This window comes from Anopheles bellator, chromosome X (assembly GCF_943735745.2).
Source record: "Anopheles bellator chromosome X, idAnoBellAS_SP24_06.2, whole genome shotgun sequence".
Lineage (NCBI taxonomy): Eukaryota > Metazoa > Arthropoda > Insecta > Diptera > Culicidae > Anopheles > Anopheles bellator.
The window spans coordinates 6367386-6380208 of record NC_071287.1 but is presented as its reverse complement, the minus strand read 5'-3'; the positions used below and the strand labels follow the sequence as shown (position 1 = coordinate 6380208).

Here is a 12823-nt window from a genome sequence, read left to right as displayed (position 1 = left end):
GGATTTTTATAATTCGATTTAAGGTAACCGAACAGAGCAGAGAGAGAGAGAGAGTGGGAGCACAAGCGGTTATGACCTTACACAGTTGGAACGGCCTACGGTTGCTCATTATGGAGCACGTTACAATGGTAAGCTGATTCCAGCCTTCACCTCGCTCGAAACCTCACAGACCTCTGACCTCCACCCCAGGAACCCAATCTCTTCCTTCTCGCCCGGGGGCGGGGGTCATTGGGTGGTTCATGGTGCTGTGCTGTGCGCGGGTCACGGACGTTCGGAGCCACGTCGCACAGGAAGTCGTCGCCGACGTCGAGACGTCTTCATTGGCCATCAGCGTATTTTGGTCCGTTGTCGTTGTCGACGATAATCTACTCCCTACAAGGGACAAGGATGCTGCAACACGTACCTGTTCTCGTTGTGCATGTGGTAGTTGAGGGCCTTCGCCATCAGCATGGCCACCATCGGTCGGAACGCTTTCCCCTGGCCGTCGAAGTAGTACACGGCGATTTTGTTCAGTTCTTGGTGATTGGTGGCTCGGCTGATTTCCTGTTTCCGGGTGGACGAGAAGGAGAAGAGATAAGGCGTTGAGAAGTCACGCGAGAAGTCGTTACATGCCGCCGCCGGCCGAGTCCATTGTTCCTTTCCAGGCCGAGACCTTTGTTCCTTTCACTCTGCGCTGCCGCCGGCAACCATTCGCGGAAACCGTTGGACTCGCGCGGGGGAATTCTATCCAGCAGAGAACCAGTTCTCTACGTTCAGTTGTAAAAGGTTGGGTTGGGATTTCCCAGCTCTGGTCATTGAACCGTGATTACCCCGCCCCGGCACTAGAATAAGCCATCCGGGCTAGCAGGGACAATTCCCAACTCAGGAAGCCGGCGCATGGAAACTCCAGAGGTTGTCTACTGTATGGAGTGCACTCCTTAATCCCAAGATTGGCCCAAGACCTTCCGCTAGGGAAAAGTGTTGAAACGAAACTCCTTCCGTGGGGTATGGGATTTCATAGTTCCAATACACAGTATTTGAACAGATCCTACGTCCGAGAAAACTCGTTTCGAAAGCCTTCCGATCCGAAGGCCGGGCATGTTACATCGCTTCGGCAAGACACCACAGTTTACCAGCTTGCGTTCGCTCATCCGTGACACATTCAAGCGCGATCCCCGTAATCGGCCCGTGGACCATCGGTAGAAGGTGTGCCACATGTGTGGTGGAGCTTCGTGCTGGGCGCGCTATTTTAGCGCTACACGGCGGTATCAGCGTCGACGTCGACACCTATAGCCCCTCGACAGCCGTGGGCCCGTTCTGTCCGGCGGCAAAAGGCTCTCTGTGTGTGAGCACATGTGAGCCTTACACCGAATGGCACACCCAAAATCCCTCGCCATCATCACCACGCTCCGCCATCTCAAACTGGCCCACCCTGCTCAAAATTCCAATGGAATCCCATCGCATTTGGGGTGTGTTTGTGTGCGCGCAAGGTAACCAAACTTTAAAAAAAAAAAAAAGGGTAGAAGAAAGAATGACAAAAACCAGACGTGGACAACCAGTTTCGGACCTGCCACACACCACCCCGCCAGCGGAGTATCATCTTCGGCGGGCTTTGGAAATTTCAACTCCGAGAAGGAAGGGATACCACCATGTGAGTCAACAGCGCTCTGCACCGAAAAGATGAGGTGGACCAACAAGCCGAGCTCGAGGCTTCGACTTCGAGGCTAATCACCACTAATCTGCCTGCCTGCCTGCCTGCCTGCCTGCCTGCCTGCCTGCCTGCCCGGATCTGCCGCGGATGATCGATTCGAACGCGATAAGCGAAGACGCTACAGGCTACCCCGACCGACCAGAGCAGCGAAAAGGTCGACGAGCGCGCCGAGCCACAAGCTGGTGGTCGTTTTATTATATTTTTTTTATCTTGGCGAAACGGCCGTGGCGGGCTTCTTGAGCGAGACCACAGGCTTGTCCACGTGGCTGTTCTTGAAATTCCGCTGCTAGCCGTGAAGGTTGCACTTTTTTTTGAGTTCAGCTTGATTATCGATGTCACAAAATTCGATCCTCAATTCGATTACGTTTAGAGCGTGGGTATGACAATAAATAGACGAGACCATAGGCGAGGAGCCTGGAGCCTGATAGACCTGGAGTCGGGACCGGGAGGTGGCGCTCACCTGTCTGATATCCTCGAAGATGTATTTCAGCTCATCCTCCAGCAGAATGTAGGGATCGATGTTGTATTCCCGGATCGGTCCAGCCGGCTGCTGTGTGTGCACGGAGCTGTAGCCTCGCATACAGGGATGCAGTGTGACGCCGGCGTTGCCCTTCTGTCAGGGAAAGACATTTTTGGAAAGACAAAAAAAGAACGATTAGAAACTTGGTCCTACGAATATGAAAGCATCAAGAGCATCCCCAACAGAGAAGTTCACAGCTTAAAACATAACCATTCAAGCCAAGTTGACAGTAACCGGTTGTCCCCATTATCCAATTTATCTAATGCTCCAGCTGACGGATTTAGAAGCGGTACGACCGACAACCACCGAGACCATGGACGTTTCCCGATCGGTCGAACGAACTTCGCTTAGAACGCTCCCCAACGCGGTAAGCCTGAGCCGCTGAGCCCTGACCATAAAATATGCCTGCCGGTGGTGTGGATTCACTTGGACTGTTCGGCTGGTGATTTATTTTGGTACCCCGGCAGATACCCCGAGGTGCAAAACCTGTTTAGTGGCCCTAAAGAAGCTGAGCTGCTTAATTAACGACAGGTGGACTGTCCTAACTTCCCTGGCACAACCACAGCACTCACCACCGTCTCAATGGCCGGGACTCTCGGAGGGCAAAGCACCTCATTAGCATATCCTCACGCTCGTTTCGCCTCCATTCCAGCCAGCCAGCCGTTTTTCGCGGAAGGTGGGATACGAAAAAGATAGAATATTTAATCAGCTCGCCGAAAGCCGCCAAATCCCACCACGGCGGTCTCTGCCGGTGATGTAACTCTGCTAGATTGCCGCCCTGCAGACATGCCGACTCCGGGCGAAGAAGAGTGTGGGCCCACCACACGGAACCGGACGTCGAAAGACAAACACATCAGAGGCAATTCTGGCGCTCGGGTCGCCGCTTGACGCGCCTATTTTTGGAGAACCGTGGCGTGGCGTAAGCTAGCCGGAATAGCTGGCTGAGCTGAGCGGGCAAGAACGGGAAGCAAGATACGCTGCTCTTTGCCCCATTGGGGCACTGTGTCACTCGCTGACCTTTCACACACTCTGCAATCAAAGCTGCTTCCCTATCACCAATGGACCCCTCCATAGATACAGCTCATGTCGATATGAATCAAGTGTCAAACCGGTCCCGGTACAATTTACTTTCATTCGGGGCACTAACCAAAGTGCGCTGGGGGCTTCCTACTTATCGGATGTGGGCAGGTCTGTGTGTGTTTGTTCTTGCTCTTCAAAAACTATGTGGAGATGTGGATGGCCGCTGCACACGACACTCGTGTACTGGTCAGCCAACTCGACCTTCCCGATAGACAGCCACAGACTGGAGCAGGAGACTTCAGAGTCGACCAATACTGGACAACAGCCCCCGAAAGCCGGTTCGAGGTTCCAGGTGTCTCGTGGCCAGGTAACGGCATCGACACACGAGCGTATGGGCAATGCATTCTCAATGCGCACCGAACACACGGAGTGCCCTACTTACCTCATTACGTGCGGTTAGGCACGGCACACGGCAGATAAAATTTGTCTGACCTACGGGGGGCCATCGCCACTGCCACAGATCTGCAGCAGCAGCAGCAGCAGCAGTACCCATGTGTTCCCGGAGGATGCATCCAACCAGAGGGGCGCCCAAGAACAACTGCAACCACCCCCCAGTCGGAATACGGGGGGAGGGGAAACGCCTGCTTTGGGCCAACTATTTGACCAAAGCCGCGGTAGGTGAACTTCAACATCTTGGAACTCGTTTCCGTCGCTACGAGAAGCGCAGGACCGCGCCACGACATTCCACAGACACAGGGTGGTGGCGGTGGAACTACAGAAGCACTGGTGTGCGTGCGTGCGTAGTGCCTGTAGAAAGTGAGAGATGTTTGATATCGGGGGCTACGTCCGTCCGTCCGTCCGCGGCCAGGGCCGTTCGTTTGGGGACAAGGCAGACGTGCCCCAGGCACAGGTAGTCAACCGCGCGACCAGAGTACAAAACGAAAGAGGAAGCGAGAAAGAGAAAGAGAGAGAGGGGGGGAATAAGGCGAGGAAAAGAAAGGGACAGAGGAACGGCGTGCGGATTGGAAACATAAACTGCGCCGCCGAAGAGAAAGTGGCTACAAAGTTGCGCCACGGGTAGCCTATCCAGCCAGAACTGGTGGTGATGGTGGTGGTGGTGGTGGAGGTCGACGGAATTGGGGTGAGAGGGGTGCGTTTAGCAAAAAACGAAGCCAAACCGACCTACCAACAGGCTCCAGTAGACAGACCCCCGGCATCAGGCACGGTTTCTCCGTGGGACCACCTACCGGAAGGTCCCGCCGAAAAATGCGCCCTCGGAGCGTCAGACTTGGAACTGACGACGGAGTTGCAAGTGACTTCTTCAAAAAAGCGTCGGATGGGGATACTGTCACTGGAGCGCGTGTAATGGAACAACAAGTGGTAGTTCAGCTGTCATCAGCATCTATATGGTACCAAATCGTATACGATTTTGGATCTTAACCCGTACTACGTCTCAGAATCGGTGGAACTGCCCAGAAAGATTCACTAGGATCTTCGATTCGCCACACTCGATTCTTCGTTAAAATATCCATGATACAAGCATGCCTCCTGGGTGGACCAAGGAACGTTTGTCCTTACTATTCAGTTTTTGAATTACCAGGAATTACCCCAGGACCTTTAAAGTACACTACTAACCTATGGACTTATTGATACGCTTCAAAGGGTTCTTACTTTCTTCCCAATCCCCTCGCCAATTCCCGCCGTTTCTGGCAGTAAGTTTCTGGTCCGCTACCTTCGCTATGCTCTCTGCCGCCCAATACGACGTGCGTCTCGGAACCGATGTGAATAAGATGTGCGGTGGGATCCCTATCGTTCCCTGACTTGTACAACTTCCGGAGGATCACTGCTGGGCCACTAATGCTGACCAAACTGGGGACTGTGCAGTCATGCAATTACGAGTACGCGATGTGATTTCGATACGTGAAGCTCTCTTTACAGTAGCAGCAGCAGCAGCACCAGTTCGACAACTCGTGGATCCACCAGACCAAGACTGGCTACGCTCCGCAGGTACACTACAATATAGAGGCAAACTCAACGCGCACGCGAGTTGAGTCGAAAATATGGAAGCGTAGAAAATAGGATAAAAATCAATCAAACTTTCCAAAGCGCTCCACACGTTCACGACACACGGCACACACAGCGGAGAGCGATAAGAGATCGGTACTGCTCGTGGATCATGGATCCGGGTTTCTACGGGGGCCAGTAGTTGGTGTGTGCTTCACCGATCGATCTTGCTCGTCGGTCGGCACGGAATTGGGGCAGAGGTAATTTAATTACGAATACAATCGTCTATCGGTTTCGGCAAATGGAGGATCCGACACGCGGCGCAAAGCAATGCACAGAGCGATGGCATTATCACATCGCAAAGCGCGCGCCATCATCCACCATTTGGTAAGCTGTGCCAAACTACCACTATTAGCACCACCTGGGGCTGCTTTCTGCCAATGCCGTTCGTTCGTCAAACACCGCCATCTTCATGGACTTTCCATAATAACAAACTCAAAACATAAAACCCAGACTCGAGCCAAAGAGAAAGCCTGCCTGGGATGGTTGTGTTTGAAAGAGGGTCGAACAACAAGCCTTCGAATGAGCAGTAGCAACCCAGGTTTTAGTGAATTGGTGGAGATTCCAGAATTCATTCTCATACATGGCTCTATGTCAAAAGTTACGTCTATATGTCACTACTGACTATCTACAACCGTCCCGATCCAGGGAACGATCCAGCGCGATAGACGACTACGCAAGAGCCCATAGTCCACAACCTCAAGGAAAGGCAAGGGTAAACTTCAACCCCAATAGTAGTAGCGTAAGTCACATCAGGGCCAGTTGCAAACGGCCACGGACGTGAAGAGGAGGTCAAACAGACGTCATGGTCCGAGGCCCGGGTCGATTGGTTCCGCATCGCCGGCGCGTGCACACCGTGCCGCACTTGAGATCCAAGGGGTGGTAGGCTTGCGTACTGGTAGGTCCTGGGACTCCGGTCGTCCGGTCGTCTGTCAGGTCTGATCAGCTGACCGCAGTAGCATTACTGCAGAACTACTCCCACTAGGCAGGACGACGACGCGCAAGACCAAAGACCACCGCACGCAGGTCCGCAGACCTCCGCAAGGCAGCACACTCGAACCGATGCGATGGAGTAACACACGATCCACACGATCGCGACCCATCGCCAATGGCACTTGTCGGCAACACCGAACATTTCTCAATTGCGAGACAGAGTGAGACAGAGTGAGACAGAAGGAGCAAGAGGTAGAGAGAGCAACACACACATGACAGGAAACCTTGGCAGGTCGTCCGGTGGTGACCAAACGAAAGCGAAAGCAGCGAAACCACCACAGCTCCAGTGGAACCGTGCGAAGGAGACAGAAAGAAAGAGATAGAAGGAGAGGGAAAGAGACAGAGTAACTGGGTTCAGAGAGAGAGAGAGAGAGAGAGAGACGGGAAGAGTGACAGAGAAAGTGAGTCAGGTACTACAACCTGTTTTATGCAACGGTGCCTGCTGCTGCTGCTGCAACACGTCACCGTTGCACCGTACAGGGACACGCATACACAGCTGTGTCGGATGATATGGTCACACAGCTGTGTGATTATTGTTTTCGAGACCTCACGGAGCCGGATCGCCTCCACGGGCCAGATGAAGCGCGGCGAACATCTTGGACTGGAGCTGGTTGGAGAAGTTGCGTCGCCACCGTCGATGTTGGCGATCAGTCAACAGCGCGCGAACGCTCCCGGACGTGGACGTGGAGATCACCATCACCCACGTGGAACGGTGGCGGAAGTTGAAGAAGTTGGTTGCGTAACGTCCAGACCTCCAGGGGATATTCGATCTTCGAGGCACGATCGGAAGCAAGCTCCATTCATTCATGACGCAGACTGTACCGAACTGTCACGAATCCAGCGAACTGTCATTCTGGTCAGATTTGTAATTTCACCACACCACCACCGCTGTGTGTGTTTCCGGAGGTCGACCACTGGTTGATCTTGAAAACCGTTTGGTTTCTCTTCGTGTATGCTGTGGACATTCTCTTCTGCGGTGGCACCCACCGCTCGTGGGAGGCGGCCCCCTGTATACGGTGGTGACGAACATTGCAACTGTTTACATCTGTTTGCGGGACAACTACCCCGCGAACCATAGGAGCAGGTACATAGACGCAGATCAACGGGGGAGGTCATTATCGATCCAGCCATTGAATCGCTCAAAAAGGAGACGGAGACGGAGAGGGCGAGCACTGCACTCGTGGACGAGGCGACCCTGAACTTTGGTCAGTCCATTCGGTTCGGCGCACCTAAAGTGCACCGAAATCGTTGGCCGCTCGCTCCGCAGAAAGGCATTCCGAATAAAACACCACACAGACCTCCCTGCTTGAAGGTAAGTGTCCGTGACTGGACTACACAGAGGGTACAGCGACAGCGCCAACGGCAGAATACGATCGGCTGCCCTACGCTGGAGCAACAACATCGGTGTACATGACATGGGTGTCTAGTGTCCGTCCACGATGGCCGTGGCTGGGGTTCATAAGAGACACCATCCAGCGCACAAGTGCTAAAGTCCAGTATCGCACACTGTGCAGTGTGTCTATAGCCTGGTGGATCAAATTCCTCTCTTCTCCGAGGCATGTGTCTGCGATACTTCTTTTTGCGCAAGAATACTGGTCCACCAGACACTAGCTCTAGTACTGGCGTTGTTAGTTGGACCCGTTGCCAGTAGCAACTCAGTAACTGTGGAGCCATCATTTATGATGACACTAACAACCCTCCATTGTCGGTGATTATGTCGCGTGGACTACTACATCGCACAGGTGATTACCAGCAGTAGTAGTCGGTCGGTTGGTCGGTCAGTCGAGGCATCCATGATGAATCCGAGTTACGTCACGCTTCTACGGTAAATTGTGTAACGGAACGGAACGGAACGGAACGGAACGGAACGGAACGGAACGGAACGGAACGGAACGGAACGGAACGGAACGGAACGGAACGGAACGGATCTGATGGCCGATGGGCTCTGTGGAGCTCAGTTCAATCCGGTCTGGTCTACCCTCGTTTTCTTTCTGCCTAGTCGCAGCAAACGATCCAATACAAATAATGATGGCTGGGGCGGGGGGGTTCTAGTCACAGACCCGTAGTCACTAGTGACTTCACAGGCTTCTCGGAAAAGACGCCTGCGCCGTTTTCCTAGCCTACTTGACCTCAATTACACTACGCGCACGTGCATCTTCTGGGGGAGACACCAAACCACCACAACACAAAACTGCAAACAGCTTGTGCGAACAGTGAAAGGGAGGAACGCCCGAAGGAATGAATGCATGCCCAGTGCCCAGGACGACCAGTAAACATCTTGGCGATGAGGCGCCAAAAAGTGAACGGGATGTCCTCCTGTGCGAAGGTAATGAGAAGAGATTGTCCTGCCCGCATAGGAGATCGTGTTCCCGAAGGGCATATCACGCCAGCATTGGGTGGCTCCTGATTACGAAAGACCCCTCTTTTGACTACCTTTTACTACAGCCAGCAGTGCCTGGTACGTCCAACGTCTTTAATTTGGAAGTAGCAGGAGACAGAGAGCGAGAGAGAGAGAGAGAGAAGTTGAGCTCTGAGTGCGCTCCAAGTCCGCAGTGTATCGACCCATTAAAGACCCGAAAGAATGTTGACTATGTCGATCGCGTCAAACTTCATCGATGGAAATTGTAAACATTCAGTAGAATCTTTGAAATTGACGCATGGACATCATGGGACACTTGCAGAAAATTGGGAAATGGACATCTCGGCCCATTTTTTTCGGAAAATGAAGACGGAGTCGCCGATGCACACTAGATTGATCCATCTAGTTCCCTACCGAAAACCTCACTATGCATTCGATTTTTCCCCAAACTTCTGAGTGATCCAACATGAGGTTCTTGCCGCTTGGAGCAGCATAGGTAGATGAGAAAGAAGATAGAGAAAGAGATTTAACCAAACTCGCAGATGAGCGGCACGACGTACCGTACATGTGGCGTGTCCGGGGTCTGTGGCTCCGAATATGGCAGCGCCAAAGCAGCATAAACTAAGTGTCTAGTGCAAACAAAGGGCGCGCTCTCGTACCACGTATCCACACCCCCACCCCCAGGGACAGCGGGGGATTCCGTGTCAATTCGAGGGGGATACACTTTTGAAGCTCATCTCACCTCATCTCGCCGGACAACAAATATTGGGGCTGGCCCAATATTGATGCTTCACATGAGATCCCTGATAAATCATAGGTTCATAGGTTGGCCGGCATCAGGTTCTGCCCTTCCTGCATATTGATTAGCCCTCTCGGGCAACACAAGCCGGACATGACGGTCGCTATCTCGCGTCAAAGGTACCGACCCTGGACTGTTCGTCAGCCCTATTCGCCAACTCCGTGGAACTTCGCGTTCTGCCTAATGAACCTCTTAATATTCCAATGTTTGCCGCCAAAACTATGTGGCCCGTGCTCACTGACAGGGCCGTCAGTATATGGCCCCAGAAGCGGTTCGCTACTCGTACTCTTTGATGCTGTCCACCAGCAGCAGCAGTAGCCGTATCGGTTCGGCTTCAGAGTTCGTCTTCGTACTGAAGTGTTGCGCAGTGATGATCCGTTCGAGCATTTCGAGGTCAGCCCGGAGAAATTATAAAGAGAACCTCGACACTGAACCACCGTGGCAACAGGGCTTACACACCACACACCTGATGCCTGGATGATGCCCGCCCGCGCTACAGAAACTTATTCGCATGCGGGCGGGCGGCGCAGAACACCAACACAAACACAGAGCCGAGAACCGTCCGACAGTCGGATGTCGGATCTGGGTCAGCAGCGAAATATCACGCGCCGCTGGCAGCGCACACAGCTTCCTAAATTTCTCCACACGCTACGCACACTCAAACGCACGCGCTCCTCACACGGCACAGAGTTGTTGAAGGGTAAAACCACGAACACACTGCCCGCGCAAAGAAAAAGAACTAGTTTCGGTGAGGAGCGCTCGAGAAAGTCCGACGGCCGGCATCGTCGGACACTGGGCCAGACCAGCATTCCGAATCCGATTGGGACGGGTGGCGGCGCTGCGTTGAGAGAGCAGCGTTCCCACAGCCCGGATCACGGGCTCTCATATATCAATGAAACACAGTCGTGATCGCTCAATGCGGGCCGCGCCGGAGTGTAGAGACAAGTCGACGGCATTCCACGGCCCGTAGCGGCACGTGTCCTTCTTTACTGGCGAACCCGACCCATCCTCGCCCGAGTCGCACAGCACGAACCCATCGACCGAGTAGACCGGGCCTACAGCAAGAGCGCAGAGTCCGTACGGTTCCAGCCCGCCTGGAACATCCGGAAAAGCCAGACGGGCGGATAGCAGAACAAAACAGATTGGACCCAGCTTCTGCCGATGGTTGGATGGATATCGGGAGACGCAATTCTTCAATGGCGCCGGGACCACGGGACCTGAAACGAGGCCAAACATTAGCACCCGGAACGCAGCAAAAAAAGCAGCTCTGGGCGATACGCGACGCGACGGTAACATTTGGATTCCGCATCGTCTATTTATCAACGCCCGCGTGACGCTGAGAGCTTTCCCCCAAAAGTGGGTCCCCCTGGAGAGGGGGGGGTACCGTTTGCTTGCCCAACGATTTGCCATCTGCACCTGCCACAAAACGGGCCGATCTTGGCAAGCGGAATTTCTGGAACTGGTATGCTTGTAGTAGCAAACCGATACTACATAGGAACCTGTCGCGTAGCGTCCCGACGATGGATTTTAGTCCGAGTCAACTAAATGGGGCAACGAACCCCTCAGACGCCGGGTTCCCGGTTCGGGTCTGGGCTCCGAATGAAAAGTTCCGGGTCTGAGAAAGAAAACGCACTCGTTTTGGTTCAATATCATTCCCCAGCGCCGGTTCTAACATTTCACGGCCAGTCGCTGGGAGCTAATGCTGGCGAATACGGTCGAGATGTGGGAGCAATTCGTAGTTCAATTAATGTAGTTTTGCATTTGTTTGACGTTTGTGACTTGACGGAACCTGATCTTAATGACACTGATTCTTTTTCTTTGCCACCTGCGATCGTTTCTTAATTAACGTTAAGTTAACGACCACGTTTGGAGACAGTAATCCAACGTTTTAGCGTTGCTTCTGAGTTGGAGCAGAATCCTTACGATACTTTTCAAGCCATTCGCTTCGCTTGAACGACCTTTTTCCCCACTTATGAGTAGAATATCATGAAGTTTCAACAGCTTGCTTTTGAAGGCTGAAACTGAAAAAACGGTGGATGCAATAAAACCAGCCCCTTCTGTATGTGTTAGGCCCTAGACTTTTCAACCCATGTGCTCGGTGTGGTGGGCTCCAATGTCACTCCGTTAGAAAGCTGCCTCCGTCCATGGCGTGTGTGTTGCTGGTCGAAAAACCATGCCCAGCGCACCAGCCATGCTGATACGCCTGATGGGAGAATGTGATGCTGAAAAGACCGCTCCTGCTATCAGCGAACCTCGTAGACGAGGTACCACATCCGGATTGTCCGGACTTCGGCCCGGTGCACGCGTTTTGGTTTGTTGTGAACGTCAAATTAAAACCGATCAACCGAAGCTGGTTTTGTGGAGCACGGTATTTCGAAATGTCAGCACGGTGGTGCGAGGCGCGCGCGCAAGGTTTCGGAGCCCGTTTTCCGATGTTCGTATGTGTGCAGCGCACGGTGTGGTGAATCTTTCTGCGGCCTGACAGGTCCTCGAAACGAACAAACTAGGTCACAGCACACCAGCACACGCCAACCGAGATGGGCCAATAGAAGCCACCGCGAGAAGCCCACCGTTAGCCCACCAGCCGTATGAAGTCGTTCAAAGGCGGCCCAAAGTAGAAATCTCTCAGACAAACTAGATAACGCGCCCAGGCGATTATGTAGCAACCAATGCGCTAGGGAAAATGATGACATACTTGACGACTTCGGGGGAGAGGTCAAACCCGTTAGCAGCCTACCGCAGACTACTGTGAAACAGTGCAGCAACAGTGCCCAAAACGTATGGACATCTCGTTTCCTCGATCTCCAGCGCCACCAAGCAAGCTGCCCCCCATCATATCGAACGTCCTTGGCATGCCTTACACTCCACGGACTTCAAGACCAAAAGAGACACCGGGCCACTGGGCTAATATCCGAAACGCCCAGGAAACGCTGAACTACAACCTCGTGTGTTCAGGGGGACCCACATATAGGATCCGTTTTCGACCTCGCCGTGTGTTGGGATCTGCTTCCTCTAATCATTGCCAAGCCCAACGTGGGACTGGACAGTGTGCGTTGGGAGACCTTGAAAGTAACCTCCAACTGTGCCGCCTGGGAGTGCTAATATCCAAATAATAATGGATGTCTGGAGCAGGTTCCGTACTAGGCTACTAGCATGGCACTGAGGTGGCGTGAGGATCGATTATCTCATACCGGACAGCCTGCCGTGGAGGGGATGCACGCGCAAACGTTGACAAACCCAGTCCAATCCCAGGGTATGTATTATGGAATAGGACGGCTTTGCTTACTTTGCGCAACTTTGTAACACGTATCGCTCTGTTGGGTCGCGGCACGAGAGAGAGAGAGAGAGAGAGAGAGAGAGAGAGAGAGAGAGAGAGAG

General features: G+C 53.2%; 1 protein-coding gene across 1 annotated transcript in view; it reads right to left on the bottom strand.

Moving 5' to 3' along the window:
• The window catches only part of LOC131213396 (all trans-polyprenyl-diphosphate synthase PDSS1), a 27158-nt gene that overhangs the window by 11618 nt on the left and 2717 nt on the right, over window positions 1-12823 (bottom strand). Inside the window, exons 3-4 of the mRNA XM_058207431.1 lie at window positions 2151-2303; window positions 404-543 (exon numbers count right to left, since the gene is read on the bottom strand). Of these exons, the coding sequence (XP_058063414.1) occupies window positions 404-543; window positions 2151-2303 (293 nt within the window). The remainder of the gene's footprint in view (window positions 1-403; window positions 544-2150; window positions 2304-12823) is intronic.